Source organism: Urocampus carinirostris, chromosome 10, assembly GCF_059441175.1.
Source record: "Urocampus carinirostris isolate Australia breed hairy pipefish chromosome 10, RoL_Ucar_1.0, whole genome shotgun sequence".
NCBI classification, from domain to species: Eukaryota; Metazoa; Chordata; class Actinopteri; order Syngnathiformes; family Syngnathidae; genus Urocampus; species Urocampus carinirostris.
The window spans coordinates 16337207-16353439 of record NC_142358.1 but is presented as its reverse complement, the minus strand read 5'-3'; the positions used below and the strand labels follow the sequence as shown (position 1 = coordinate 16353439).

The 16233-nt window shown below is 39.2% G+C and overlaps 1 protein-coding gene across 1 annotated transcript; it reads right to left on the bottom strand.

The window, feature by feature from the left end:
• Window positions 1–9460: 9460 nt before the first annotated feature.
• LOC148357919 (uncharacterized) lies at window positions 9461–16233 on the bottom strand. The gene is made up of 4 exons (XM_088345419.1): window positions 16173–16233; window positions 15988–16061; window positions 15789–15882; window positions 9461–11523 (listed from the first exon to the last, which is right to left on the bottom strand). Exons 2-4 carry the CDS (start codon window positions 16043–16045, stop codon window positions 10746–10748), a joined length of 930 nt encoding a protein of 309 aa, XP_088201545.1. The 5' UTR covers window positions 16046–16061; window positions 16173–16233; the 3' UTR covers window positions 9461–10745.

The following is a 16233-nucleotide window of genomic DNA, read 5'->3' as shown; positions in this document are numbered from 1 at the left end:
ATTGTAATAACATAGTAATAATTATTTCTATTTTAGAAAGACAAATAAATTCCTGTTCAAAAAATTATTTCTAAGTATTGCTAATTATTTTAAGCAATTAATTAAGAGAAAAGAATGAGAATCTATTCATGTATTATACAAAATTATTCATTCATCTTTTTCTTAATTTATTTTACGGGAAAATTTTAATTCATGGGTTTTATAAAGCAAATGAGTTTTTTAAGTTTGCTATCCAGCTATATTTTTAGCTTTGTAGCTAGCTATCTCCCTACACTTTTAGCTATTTAGCAAGCTACCTAACTTTTTGACATTTTCTGCATGCTGTCTCGCTAACATTTGATCTTTTTTGCTAGTTATCAAGCTAAACTTTGGCCTCTTTTCTAGCTAGCTATTTACTTTTTTTTTTAGCTTTCTGTCTTGCTATTTGGTTGGATTTTTATTCTTTTATCTAACTATCTAGCTACCTTTTGTTTCTTTTCCTGTATACCTTTATAGCAAACTATCAAGCTAGGTTTTAGCTATTTAGCAAGCCATTTAGCTAAGTGGCTATTTTAGAAATTAATAGGTGAGTGCCTTTTGCGGCGCAGTGGTTAGCGCGTGTGCGGCACAGTTCTGAGGTCGTGGGAACCTCCTGCGTGGGTTCAAATCCAGCTCCCGGCCTTACTGTGCAGAGTTTGTATGTTCTTACTGTGCTTGCGTGGGTTTCCTCCGGGCACTCCGGTTTCCTCCCACATTCCAAAAACATGCATTTCTGATGAATCGGCCGGTCCAAATTGTCCCTAGGTGTGACTGAGCGAGTGAGTTGTCTGTCCCAATGTGCCCTGCGATTGGCTTGCAACCAGTTCAGGGTGTCCCCTGCCCACTGCCCGATGATTGCTGGGATAGGCTCCAGCACCCCCGCGACCCAACTGAGGATAAGCGGTGCAGCTAATGAGATGAGTGCCTTTTGTGGTATTATTAAGAAAAAGTAGTTTAATGTTTAAAAAGGTTGGAGACCCCTGGCATAAAGCTTTTAGCAGTGAAGGATTTCATACATTTGACTATAAAGGATTTTGTATGATCAAATACAAATTACAATTAAATGCAAAATATATTATCTGGCTGAGCTGTGGGGCGAGGTCAATGCAACCTTGTGAAGAATGATTTTTACAGAAACAAAGGGAACTGGGACAAGGGCTCATATGATTATCAGCACTTCCCAGCACACGAGAGCCCTGGTGACGCAGAGACGCTCGGGGTCCAGACATCGAGACGAGGGGGCTTTCCTGGAACGCTCATGGGAGGAGTCGGCACACCAGCTGGCGGAAAGACGTGGGTCGAGAGAAGAACTTTAGAAGATCGAGAGGGAGAATTGAGAGAGGAGGCATGACGGAGACTCAAGCGACACTAATTCGGCTAATTCGATGGAGTTGACTCAGTTAAATTATTTAAGAAATTAAATCTGCCCCCTTGTGGAAATGCCAGTCTCTTGTCCGTCTTTTCACATCAAGAAACAAGCGCGCATTGTTAGGTTGAAGGTTGTGTTTGGTTAATGGAGTCAGATAACTAATTTGAACAATTTGGTAAACGGTACATTTTAATATTTAATTCCTAACAGTATCTAGCTCCCTTTTAGTTCTTTCCCTGTATACCTTTCTAGCAAACTATCAAGCTAGGTTTTAGCTATTTAGGAACCCATTTAGCTAAGTGGCTATTTTAGAAATTAATAGGTGAGTAAGAAAAAGTACTTTGACGCTTAAAATGTTGAAGGCCCCCGGCCTAAAGCTTTTACCAGGTAGTGCTTGGATACTAAGTTGTGCGAGTACATGAAAACAGTAGTACAATGAAAATTTGACATTAGCATCAGCAAAATTTCGAAATAAGTAGATAGACATGAATCTTGTACCTGTTTTTCTATAAATACGCAAGATATTTCTTTTTCAGTCTTGTGCGCTTGTTTAGGGTGGTGATGGGCCTGGGCAAGAAAGTGTCTCTGATTGTCCTTGTTTTAAAGGGAAAGTGTGTATTATTTGACTACTAGATGATGCTGTATTGTGTTGTGCAATCATAAATTAGTGCGAAAAGCAAACTACAGAGACTTAAAGTGACCAAACCTCAGCATTTTTCTTCCTATTTTTGTAGCTCAGTCTTTCACCAAGTTTATATTTTTTGGCGGGTACCCGTAAAATTTATGTCAGCTCCCTGTAGGTGAGGCTCACGTTATGTCAAATAAACACAAATTTCTTAAACTGCAGTATTCAAAAAGGCAAGTTTATGTGATAGTTGAATTCATGTTTGCTTATTGCATACCGGTCAACCTGTACGTTTTTACCGTACAAAGTACGTTTTTTATGCATTTTAAGACGTGTACCACGTACGAGAAAATCTGTACGGAAAAACGCAAATTTGTCAATGATGGTTACCATCTGGTATACACCGACTATCACGAAACGGCAAATCAATCAAGTCAAACGAGTTCGCCGCGGTAGCCTCTATCTCGGTATCGTTTTTTTTCAGTTGCAAACGAAGCGAGCGGTTTGATGTAGTGAAAGGCAGTCCGTCTCTTTTTAGAGAACCGGCTATTTCGGCTCAACTCATTAAAGAGAGCCGGCTCTCTAACGGCTCACTTGATTTGATGCATTATATTACGAATGATTATGTTGTATAAAGAAGTTAAGAAAAAAAGTATAAAATGAGAAAATTAAAAAGACAGGTTTGTGGTTATCCCTTTAATCAGTATATTACCAATAATGATTTAACGCATTAAATGAATTCATAATTTGAATAAGAAAATGTATTATTCTACTTAATTATATTTGCATGTATTTTTTTCCTTCTACGGTGAACGTCCAAGCTACTTAAATTTTGAACTTTTTTTTTTTTATAAACCCAAAAAAAAAAAATGGTGTAACATTTTTTTGTATTTTGTAAGGGAAAATACGAGAGTTTGTAAGGGCATGGAGCCCTGGAGCTTGACAGGTATAAATCAACATTGTTTATTTTCATGAACTATTATTATTTTTATTTTTTTTACCATTGGGAGGTGCTAAATCAGGGTTCTCCAACATGGTGCCCCCAAGGGCAGCTGTGGTGCCCGCAGACTTGTTCTGAAAATAACTCACCAGTGCTGTAGAGCTGCAACTAACGATTCTTTCAATAATCGGTTAATCGTTCGATTATTTTTTTCCCGATGAATCGATGAATAGAATTTCTTTGTGACAGTTTTATGTATAATTAATTTCATATTTTTGAAATTTCAATTTCAATGAAGCAATGTTCAATAAAAAAATATTTTTTTAAAATGTAAGATTACTTTTAATTTATAGATAACGGTCTTGGTGCCGTCTGCTGGATTAAAGTGCTACTACAACTGGCAGCGTCTCAACGGAATTGTGTGCAGCGTGCAGTCTTATTTGCATTGATTTAACATACTTATGGCTCATAAATCAAGTAATACAACGATTCGACGATGTGATTAATTGCCCATGCTTTTAATGATAGATTTTAATCATTTAATAGATTAATTGTTGCAGCCCTAATGTGCTGTGACATTGTGATTTTATAGTAAAATATTTTTGGGGGTTGACAGTCTAATAACTCCGACTTTCAATTATTTTCTGCTAATAACATAGCAACAACATAGTAATTACATGATGAGTAGTTAATTTTAGGAAAATTAACTAGGTGCCCTTTGCTCTTATTAGCAACAAAAAGTAGCTCCGAGGTTAAAAAAAGGTTGCCGACTTATATTGCCCACCAGAGGGCAGTAGGTCAAAGAGGTGGTGGCTGGGGTGAGAGGAGTCCTTTATACTGCTCTGCTGCAGTGCCGCAATCAGCCAATGTTTATTCAAAAACAACGACCTTTTCAGTTGGATCTCTTTTTTTGTGATAGTGTTTCATTTGCTTATCATAAAGTTAAACACACCTCCACTTCATTTACAATACGGCCCTAGAGTATAGGTCTCAAACAGGTGAACCACGGGCCAGATCAGGGGCCTCCCAAGGGTTTTAATGCAGCTCGCAAGACAACACTGAGAGAAGCGCAAGTTAAAAATGAGTTGCAGTTTTAGATAAGTCACCACTCGCAAAGCAATTGCAGTCATATTTCTTTCTCTCTCTCGCTCTCTGTCTCACTCTCTCTTTCTCTGTTTCTCACACTTTATTTCTCTCATTTCTCCTTTATTTTCTTCCTCTCCCTTCTTCTCTCTTTCTTTTTCTCTCTCATTCTCACTTTCATTCTCTCGCTCTTTTTCTCTCTACATTTCTCCCTATAACTCTTCCTCTGTCTCGTTTTCTCTTTCTCGCCCTCTCTACCTCTATCATTCCCTTTTTTCAATTCCTCTTTCCGCTTTGCTTTTTTTCCTTTTGTTCCCACTTTCTCTTTCTCATTTCCCATATATCTCTCTCACTGTCTCTCACGATCTCTCTTTCTCTTTCATTCATTTTTTATTCTTTCTCTTTCCTGTTCTGACTCTTTCTCTCTTCTTTTTTTCTCCCTTCTCTCTCTGTTGCACTCTCTGTATTTCTCTCATTCTTTCTCCCCTTTTCTGTCCCTCTTACCTTCTCTCTCTTACTCTGTCTGCCTTTTTCTCCCTCTCTTTATCTGTCTCTCTTACTCTGTCTCCCCTGTTTTCTCTCTTCTTCTCTCTCGTTTTATTAAACCTACCAGTGCGGCCCACGTGAGATATTTTTTCAAAAACGTGACCCTAGATAAAATACTTTGACATCATTGCCCTAAAGCTAAATGCTAAGGTTTTGTGGTAGATGGACCCATGTGGGGGAGGCAGAAACCGGAGGCAGAAGTGCTCAAAAGCGAAGACGGTATTTATTAACAAAAATCAGGACCAAAGTACCCAACAAACAAATAGGCACAAAGCAACTAAAATGTCGAAACAAGAAATCAGAAACAAAAACCAAACCTGTCAAAGTCCAAACCAGAAACATCAAAACCGGAAATGGAATAACACATGGAACAAAGAACCCGGAAACAAAGGAACTAACCTGACATTAAGGTGGATATAAAATAGCAAAGAAAACTAGGAAGGCAATGGCAAAGAAGTAGTGAAAAACGACAATGATCCGACAAATCCGCGGGGATCAGAAATGTCTTTTTAAAGGGTGCAGGACACCTATGCCCAGTTCAAACCCCAGTCGGGGCCCCCTGTTCGTAGCAGGTGTGTCGGACCCTAACACTAAATCCACTAAACCCTAAAATCTTTTGATTTATTTCAGTAAATACAATTACAGACTCATCAGAATCTATAGACATCATAGGCGCCGCCTTTCCAGCAGCTCCGTGTTATTTGGCTCTTTTTATGATTTATTGTTTTAAGCGTCTGCGCCTATCTTCGATGTTTTTCGTCCCGTTTGACAACCACACCTTGGATTACTTTCTATCCTTTCGTTATGGGTTTTAACGCACAAAAACGAGTTTATTCGAGGAATCAATCATTGCCCTGAAGAATTATCATGCGGGCGTGATGAGGGGTCCCTATCGTGGATGCAGAGCCGGAGCTAAGATGAAGGCTAAGCGGCTAAGCGGCTAGCGGCGTTACAAGCCTTCAGTACCGTCTGTAATCATGGTAAATGTGAACTCTCTACCAAATAAAACCGACGAACTGGCTGTGCTGGTGAAAAACATTAAAGCGTACAGGGAGTGCATTTTGCTGTGTTTTACGAAAACATGGCTCACGTCTAGCATCTCAGACGCTAACGTGGAGCTACCAGGCTTCAGCGCTGTTAGGACAGACAGAGACCCAAAAGCCTGCGGGAAGCGGAGAGGAGGTGGCCTCGCTATCTACGTGAACACGAGGGGGTGTAACCCTGGGCACAAAGATTTCCATCTGCTGCAGGGACGTCGAACTTTTGGCTTAGCGTGTGACGTCATCCACTCCGCTGTTGCTAAACTACAACACAGCACCCGAGGCCATCCTGTTAATCTGTTGATAAACAACAAAAGGATACTGCTGGAAGTGTGAATTTCCCTATGGGGATGAATAAAGTATCTATCTATCTATCTATCCATCTATCTATCTATCTATCTATCTATCTATCTATCTATCTATCTATCTATCTATCTATCTATCTATCTATCTATCTATCTATCTATCTATCTATCTATCTATCTATCTATCTATCTATCTATCTATCTATCTATCTATCTATCTATCTATCTATCTATCTATCTATCTATCTATCTATGTCCGTCCGTCCGTCCGTCCTTCTATCTATCTATCTATCTATCTATCTATCTATCTATCTATCTATCTATCTATCTATCTATCTATCTATCTATCTATCTATCTATCTATCTATCTATCTATCTATCTATCTATCTATCTATCTATCTATCTATCTATCTATCTATCTATCTATCTATCTATCTATCTATCTATGTCCGTCCGTCCGTCCGTCCTTCTATCTATCTATCTATCTATCTATCTATCTATCTATCTATCTATCTATCTATCTATCTATCTATCTATCTATCTATCTATCTATCTATCTATCTATCTATCTATCTATCTATCTATCTATCTATCTATCTATCTATCTATCTATCTATCTATCTATCTATCTATCTATCTATCTATCTATCTATCTATCTATCTATCTTTTAAGCTTTGAAACTTTAAGCGCATGGATTCAGTAGCCTCCCCCACACATCTCACTCCAACTCCGCCATAGTGAGCGGTGGCTACCTGGGTAGAAAGGACGCACAAGGAGACACCAAAGGCCAACCTAAACTGTAAAATCAGCAATGAAGTGAGCAAAAAGTGCAAGTGAGAAGCCATCTGCAGTCAAAGGCATCGTTCTTCACCTCCCACAAGCCGGCTGAACCCCCAGCCGCAGCGCCATGCTGCAAAAAGCAGCAATCAAAACAGACGTTACGACGAGAGAAGGGGGGAGAAGCGTGCTGTACATATTGACTGTCGAGCAGGAAGGAATCCAGAGGAAACAGAGGAAATTCTTTTTTTTTCTTTTCTTGTTAAACACCATGCTTCCTGTTCCTTGCTTTTCTTTGGTCTTGGGGCAGCGTGACTCCATTTCCAGAGTATGACTGTGCAAAGTTGAGAAATAAGTAACACAGATTTAACTCAGTATAGATTACATTTTCAATAATGTGGGCGGGGTAAACCAACTATGATCACATTTCTCTATACTTTGAACCACAAGAAAAGAGTTTTTAGTGTTACTGTAAAACTCTACAGCACGGTTGTCAAACTCAGTTTAGGGGGGGCCACATGATGGAAAAAACATTCTCACGGGGGTCGAATTAGTAGATTAATGGCATAAATCGTGTGCTTTTGCTGTAGGGATGGGGGGTCTCACGTTTAAATTAGGATTCAGAGATGTAAGATTTGATTATTTCCTAAAACAATTCCTCCACCAAGGTAGCACAGCGGCGCAGTGGTTAGTGCGTGTGCGGCACAGTTCAGGGATCGAACCTTGCTGTGTGGAGTTTGCATGTTCTCGCCCTGCTTGTGTGGGTTTCCCCTGGGCACTCTGGTTTCCAAAAACACTCTGTGCCCTGCGATTGGCTGGCAACCAGTTCAGGGTGTCCCCTGCCCACTGCCCGATGATTGCTGGGATGGGCTCCAGCACCCCCGCGACCCTACTGAGGATAAGCGGTGCAGGTAATGAGATGAGATGAGATGAGATTTAATGATTTAAAAGTCTTTTCACTTTTATCTGTAATTTTTAAAGACAATGTTAACCCGAATATGGGAACGTTGCTATTAGATTTCATATCTTCCCCTTCATTAAATTTAACACACAGGTGCTATTTTTTAAAATTATGTATTTTTTTGTATTGAACAGTCTGTGACTTAGTTTTCCTACAACCCCGGTGGTTAAAGCACACAACCATGATCAGAATTGGTATCCTCAATATTCGCTGGCCGATTAATGGTAGTCAACGAATACTACAGTGGGAGCTTTGTGAGAGGCACCTGGCTTTGGCTACACCCAGTGGAGATATTTAAAACGCCAAGCCATTGTTTTACAAGATGCAGCTCATTTTTCTCTTGTGTTCATCCCAGCATTGTCTCGCGGGTCACATAAAAGAATGCAGCTGGCCAGACTTGGCCTACGGGCCATGACTTTGACACATGTGCTCCAAGGTAACGAGCAGATATCTATAAATGAACAATTCTAACTAATACAGGCTGAGTAGTTGGTGCATCCACGGCAGAGTTCTGAAGTCATGAGCTAAAATCCAGCTAACAGCCTTCCTGTGCAGAGTTTGCATGTTCTCCCCTTGCCTGCACAGTATGTTTAAAATAATGAATTGAGACGAGAGTCTGCAGCACCAAAATGGGTTTTTCCCATTTTTGATTTTCAAAAAACATTGCGACCAGCTCTAATAATTTAGAAACGCATTTGGAACATCACCTCTTGTTATACAATCCTGGGAAATATCAATATTCTATTATTTTTCTTCCCTTATTCTTTTTCTTTGTTGAAACCCGATCATGTTTGACTCATTCACTGCCAATAAAGGCTGTTTTTCGGTATTAACAAATAATTCATAAAAAAAATACACGAACTATCATATAAACGCGGCATATTTGCAGATTCATGCAAAAAATGTTGGTGTTTTGCAGGAATGTGTCTCTAATTTCACAGAAGCTATGAAGCGTGCTGTGGTTCTCTGTAATGTAACACAAGAGAGAGAGACACTGTTTCAGGAATGACACAGAATTGGCACTTAAGATATGTTTGAAATACATACTATACAAATTTGACACCGGTTCAAAAACTTTCCAACGCATTTCATAAACCCTGATGGCTTTATTTTGGCCTCTAGATGGGAGCAGAGTGTCAACTTTAACTGCAAAAAGTCTAGGAAGAGAAGAATCACTAAAATTGGCAATCATCTATCCAAATTCAAATCAAATTTAGTCCATTTTATATAGTGTATTTCTTGAATAATTATCCTGATATTAAATAACTATAAAAATATGTATTAATCATATTTTTGAAATGTATGAACCATATTCCATTTATTTCATATTGTTTTATGATTATCATTGTTTGAGCAATAACTGAGTTTCAAGTATTTTCATCATCGAGAACAAAAAATACCAAGTTGTACTCTACACCGTTTATTTTGTATCACGCCAAGTAAGAAAAAAGTCAAACATTTTAAGCCATGTTTGCCATCTAGCGGTGAAATTCGATACTTTAACTACATTGATGTATCAATAAAAGTTCTCGGCACATTGGAATATTACCAACTAATTTCCATTTTCATAAATATTTGATACGGGTCTATGTATTGGATTAAAAAATGATACCTGTTTCCAGTATTAAAATCAGATCAAATGTATTTGTATAACACGTTTCAGGCAAAAAATTGACACTCAAAGTGCTCACCCATCCTACAGAATATATAATTATTGTAAAGGTCATGAGTATAGTTCCTTTCATAAAATCACTCTGTTCATTTTCCCCTCCCTTGCAATAAAAGTCAAACAACAACAGCGTTTTTCTGAGTTTATTTAAAAAAAATATTTACAAGAAATATTTACACAAGCATTGGTTCCTGAGATGTGTCTTGGGCAAGTCCAGCCTGGTGGCGCCCATCCCTCACCAGGCCACCATACATTTCGAGTTATTCCCCAAAATAAAGATTCTTCTTGAAATACAAAACACAAATGTTAAAAATGTGTTTTCATCTTTTTACACAATTTATGTCTGTCTACAAGTTGGAATATAAAACTATTAAAACAAAAAAGAATCTTGAACAAAATATACCATGTTTGGCCATGACTACTGTGCAGATATGGTAAACAAAACCATAACTCATTACAAGCATTAAAAAAAGTAAAGTGTTACACGTGAGTCTAACTTTATGAAATGAGGCACATTGATTTATTTTCTGTAGGACAATGCAACAACATTTAAGGTATAGATCAGTAAAAGGTATATCAATTTTTTTTGCCGTTACAGACGCCACCCTACTTACGAACGAGTTAGATTCCGGACGACTGTTCGTAAGAGTAATTTGTTCGTAAGTTGCTTCAGTGCTATATATTGTATGTAACCTGTGTTGTTTTGCTCTGAAAAATACATGTTTAATAAAATAATAAGCTCTATAAAGATAATAATTAAAGTTGAGTGTAACTTACTTTTGGAAGATGTGCTTCAACAGCGACTTCCTCCTCCGTCAAAGAAAGTGGATGAAAAAAAGCGATCAAATAATTCAACCGCAACGAGCTTTCTTATTCCACCTTCATTTCAAAAGTAACGGCTCGCCTCTTCTTTACACTTTACGCCAACCATATTGAATGGATGCACAAGATATGAATCAATAAAAATGTCAAAGTTCTTAGCGCGCTGGAGACAGTTTAGAATGTTTACACACGAACTCCTGTACTCTGCACACAATACAAAATCTAACTTACAGCAATGTCCGGATACTTTTCGACATCCCGAAAAAAATGTAACGTATCTAGCGTTTTTCGTAAGTCGAATGGTCGAAAATAGGGGAGCGTCTGTTTTTATCAATTTGTTGTCACTGATGAGACAAGTTTGAGATATTTTCAACTGCCAGTTGCATTTCAGTTTTAACTTGCTGGGTCAAAATATCAACCACATACCTGTATGTTGAATTACCTAGTTTCTATTCAACACGGCGATTTCACCCAGTTTAGGGTTGGTTCTGTCCAGGTTTTAAGAGTTAATGCCAAGGCTGGTCCATTTGTTGTGAGGCATGAATGGGAAACTTTGGAGTTTCAGTTTCTATTTCCTAGCTTGAGGTGTCACTGTACTGAATCTAAAATGTCTTGGATGAGAGCAGAGAGTTTAGCAGAGAAATCCTCTCGCAACGAGCCACTAGAATGTTCTGAGTGGGAAGGACTGAATAGAACTTCCAATTCTCCATCCATTGAGGTGAATAGCTTCTCTATCCTGGCCTGGAAGTCTTGGTTTTGCTGTTCTGAACTCCGGCAGAAGCGCTCCACCGTGGCCCTGAGAGGCTGCACATGCCCCGATCGTTCCAACTCTACTTTAAAACTCTCCAAACTGTTCTGCTTCTCCGCCTTTAGCGAAGTCACTTCCCATACTAGCCTGGAGCTATATCCTTGCCAGATTTTAACATCAGCTGCCTCTGCCACACTCGTCTCTCGTAGGTGTTCGGTCACTTCTCTGGTTTTTGCCACAAAGTCGGCCATGATGCCAGCCAGCTCGGATGCGCTATGCTCAAGCATTTGCGAAATCCGCTGGTCGAGCTCCTGATCCTGGTTGGTTTCTGGCGTGTCCTGGTGGAGGTGCAGCTGAAGCTGGTGGCACAGGTCCCCAGTGTTGTTATGGAGCTGCTGGATGAGTGGAGCCAACAGTTCCCTCAGAAAAGACGCAAGGTGGGCCTGAGATGGAGAAAGACGCTCCCTGAGTTCGGCTAGCTCTTGACGTAGACGGGCCCGAAGACGCTCCGACTCTATGGCGATCTTGCGTCGGATCTCTTCCGACACCGGGTTCTTGTTATTCGCATCCTCGTGGTTGTAGAGGCCGGTGTCGTCGATGTGGCTCTTGTAGATTCCACTGTGGATTTGCATTCTGTTAGTGTGTTTTCATGAAATGGTTAGATTTAGATCAGCTACATCAATATTTCCTAAACAAATTGTGCCACAATCTTTCAAATTGAATTGTCTTTATTATCATTTATAACAATGTAAAGAAGCATTGTAGGCAACATGGTTTGACATGACACTACAGGGTAAGCACGTAACCAAGGATGTATGTTTGGTCTCGGAAATGGTAGGGACATTTTTTTAAAGTGATCACATAATATTAGTGGGGATGAAAAGTATTAAATACTTCAAAAAACAAAATAAGATAAAAGATTATCAGGATAAATAGTTAAAAATATTGACAACATAGTGCTTAAGCCCCTCGCACACCTGAAGCTAACCGTGTGGGGAATTTGGTGTCGTATTTTCAGATCCACCCATCCATTATCTGCACCGCTTATCCTCAGTAGGGTTGCGGGGGTGCTGGAGCCCATCCCAGCTATCCTCGGGCAGTGGGCTGGGGACACCCTGAACTGGTTGCCAGTCGCAGGACACACAGAGACAGACAATTCGCTCGCTCATTCACACAAAGGGACAATTTGGACCGGCCAATTAACCTAACATGCATTTTATTGGAATGTGGGAGGAAACTGGAGTTCCCGGAGAAAACCCACGCAAGCACGGGGAGAACATGCAAACTCCACACAGGAGGTTCGATCTCATGACCTCAGAACTGTGCCGCACACGCGCTAACAACTGCGCCGCCATGCTGCCCGTATATTCAGATCATTAAGCCATTAAAAATAGCGACTAACAGCTAGATAGCAATTAAGAATACAGTATTTACTGATGCGCCGAGAGAAAAGGCAAATAAGGGCTGTGCATCGCATGAAAAATGCCCTACTGTATATTTGAATGTGTTGTTGTCAACAGACCCGTCGTTCACCAACAAAACAGCTAAATGAGCCAGTTCTTGGAAGTGGATGACGGGAGCTGGATACCCACTTATTAAGAGCTGGTTCCCTTCAAGACGCTATTTTTCTCTTGTGATTGGTTAAAATGCATTTTTTAGGGATTCTGTGCTGTTGACTTAACATTTGTTGAGAATTAAAACGGTTAAAATTGTATTTTATCCTTTCCTTTGTAGATTTCTAATTATTTTAACCTATGTCTACTCTGTTTTTCCAGTGTTATCGTTCAAATGTTAATTTTGCTTCCCCCCTTTTAAGTCATTCATAATAATAAACAATAAATGGTAATATAGGGATTAAGCAACCAAAAACAACCAAAGAGCCAGCTGGTTTTAGTGAGTCGAGCTGAAAAAGTGGGTTTCTAAAAAGAGTCATAATTCCTATCTCTTCAACAAACAAAAAATGCTAGATATATAGCTAGAAAGCAGGCTAAATTATTTCTTGATAATTAACAAAAAATAAATAAAATGCTAGCTGGATAGCATGCAAAAAAGTATAGAAATTTATCTAGATAGCTTGCTAAATAGCTAAAAATGGAGGAAGATAGCTAGCGACACAGCTAAAAAGGTAGCTAAATAGCTAGCTAAAAAAACGGCATATGTTTTTGCTTAGTCGCTCAATAAAACCTATGAATAGGAATTTTGTTTGTTGTATTTCCTGTAAAAACATCACTAAAAAGATGAAGACATTTTTTCAATACATGAATATATTCTTATTTTGCTTGAAAATAATTTTCAATATTTTGGTCATTTTTGTGCATGAAGCCCATGAACTGGAATTTATTCGTTTTAATTTCTAAAATGACAACTTATCATGGAGTTATTATATTATCACTAGGTTATTTACAAAATATAGCGATAAACATGCTTAGTAATATTCTACTAGAACGTCACAATGGCCCAGGAATGGCAAGCTTTTTTCAGAATACGTCTGCGGGCACCTCAGCTGTCTGTAGGGGGCACCCTTGTGCCCACAGGCACCACGTTGGAGACCTCTGCTTCAGGATAAAACTAAACTTTGGTCAAAGATGTCAGAGACTGGCCTAAGTTGTAAGAATACCGTAGTGCGAAAACATTTAGCAGCAACAAAAAAATCCCGAATAAGTTGCAAGCTATATATACTTTTTACAGTTTGCGTGCTTGTTTAGGCTGGTGATGGCCGTGGGGAAGAACCTGCAATGAGCCTGTTAGTCCTTGTTTTAAGGGACCTGTTGTGCCTACCAGAGGGCAACAGGTCAAAGAGGTGTTGACTGGGGTGAGAAACATCTTTGAAAATGTTGATGGCTCTGCTGCAGTATCGCAAGCAGGCAATGTCCTCCAGACTGGGCAGAGAGCAGCCAATGATTTTCTGTGCTGGGTTGATTACTCTCTGTATGTTTTTCTGTCCGCTGCAGTGCTCCCAGCAACCCACACTGTGTAGTGTGCTGCTAATTTTGTCTTATTATGAACAACAAACTAATCATTACTGGCAGAATCGTACCGTAGGGGATTATTTATTGTCGCTTGTAGTAAAGAGCAGAGTAGCTGCAATATTCTTCTGTACCAGAAGGTGGCAGCAGATCACGATTTGCTTTGTTCATAGCATATTTATGGCTCGTAAAACTACATGTTGACAGAACCTGATGGAGATGTCTTTGAAAACTGAAGCTGCCAATTACAAGGGCTCAGGTTTGGTCTTGAGGCATTTTCTTCAATTGATCACATAATATTGATAGGGACAAAGCAATGATTGCCGAGTAATGGTGAGGACGCATCCCATCTCCGTCCATGCCAAATATTCACCCTTGGCCAATTAAAAACGTGACATTTGGCAAAATTCAGACCCCGATGATGAAGGCCAAAGTAGTTTTGAAGGTACAAATAAATCAAAGGTGCTCATTGTTAAGGCAAAAGCCCTGGACCGAGGCTATAAAGTGTTCAATTGAATTTACTCCGCTGTGTCTGGTATATGATGAACTGGCCAACAATGCAATGGTCCCAAATGCACTGCAGAAAGCCCAGTTGCAAATGTTGAAAAAAACAAAGTAAGGTAGTTTTTCTTATTTTAAGACATGTCTTTTTTTTGTGTAAAATGAGAAAAACATTTGTATAATAAGTAAGATGATCTGCTTGTTCTCTTCATTTCAAATATTGTTTTCTTTATATCATAATTCATTTTGAAAATGACTTTTTGAAAAGTAAGATGAATAAACTGAGACTGGCTGTCAACAGGTTGAGGGTGTCTCCTGCTCACTCCCCGAAGATAGCTGGGATGGGCTCCAGCACCCCCGCGACCCTACTGAGGATAATAGGCACAGAAAATGGATGGGTGTAATGAGCCAAATGATCTGTCATTTGACATACAGTATCACTCAATTTTGCTCACTTTAGAATACATTTAAAAATATACAAACCAGCCAAGTTGTGTGCCACTTTCAATTTTGTAATTGTAATGTAATTCATTTAATTTTTATTCAGCTTAAGTTTAAACGTAAACAAATGCTGTATTATATTACATTATGTTATGCTGTAATCCAAGACTGCTTCAAATGTTGCCCCTTTCTTTACTGTAGTTGTATTTTATCTGTTTTTATCTATTTATTTTTATTACTGACATGACTGTCCTTTTGTACAACGACATTGGATGTCCTGAAAGGCATTTTGAAATAAAATTTATTATTAGAATTATTATTATCATCTTTAATTTCTTTTATCATATACAAGCGGCAGCATGGCGGCACAGTGGCTAGCGCGTGTGCGGCAAAGTTCTGAGGTCATGAGATCGGACCTCCTGTGTAGAGTTTGCATGTTCTCCCCGTGCTTGCGTGGGTTTCCTCAGGACACTCCGGTTCCCTCCCACATTCCAAAAACATGCATGTCAAGTTAATTGGCCGGTCCAAATTGAAGTGTGAATGAGCAAGGGAGTGAGTTGTATGTCTTCGTGTGCCTTGCGACTGGCTGGCAACCACTTCAGGGTGTCCCATGCCCACTGCCCGAAAATAGCTGGGATGGGCTCTAGCATCCCCGCGACCCTACTGAGGATAAGCGGTGCAGATAATGGATGGATGGATTATATACAAGCTCACGAGTCACGGCTGACAAACGTAAATATTTGTATTCTTCACTTTGATGGGAGATTATCAAATTAAGCACACATCATAGCCAATCTTGATAATTTGAATTTCCCTCCAAAAGCAGGCTATGTTCCTCGACATTGAATGAAATATATATGACATTTTGATTTGCATAGTCAAAAAAAGGTTAAAAAAAACTGCATGAGTGTTTACTTCCGACATTTAGGTTTTCAAAACAATCAATGCAACATTCTAATTGTTGGGTCAACTTACTCCATTTCTTTAGCCATTTTTAACTTGGGATGAGCTTGATTGGCGTCGGTATCAGTCCAGGGTGCCTCCCTTGTGTTACGATGGAGTGGGTAAGCTGCAAGGAAATGTTTTTTTTTTGTAAGTCTCTCAGTTATAAAGAATAAAACATGAATGAGAATACATGGTGATAAATACAACTATTTAAGGGGGGGAGAGATACCTGAAATTCCCACAATCGCAAAGGTGCATATGGTGAGGAATACTCTATCTGAATGCATGTTTTCTTCTTTTTTTCTGTGGATGAGAAAATACATCGACTGTGCTGAGAAAACAAACCTTTTATTTTCTTTATACATTTTGTAGTTTTAGTCAGAAAAAGACAGAAACACTGTGGTGGTCATTTACCTGATCTAGGAGGTTCTATAAGGCAACCTCTCCCCGCTGTAAGCCTTATAAAGGGGCCTGG

What these genes read in the sequence shown, in the direction of transcription:
- LOC148357919 (XM_088345419.1), bottom strand. Translation starts at nt 16,045, where the DNA reads ATGCATTCAGATAGAGTATTCCTCACCATATGCACCTTTGCGATTGTG. An exon ending in TGCGATTGTGGGAATTTCAG is followed by an intron (nt 15,883 to 15,987) that starts GTATCTCTCCCC and finishes ATTTCCTTGCAG; the next exon opens with CTTACCCACTCCATCGTAAC. An exon ending in AAAATGGCTAAAGAAATGGA is followed by an intron (nt 11,524 to 15,788) that starts GTAAGTTGACCC and finishes GCAAATCCACAG; the next exon opens with TGGAATCTACAAGAGCCACA.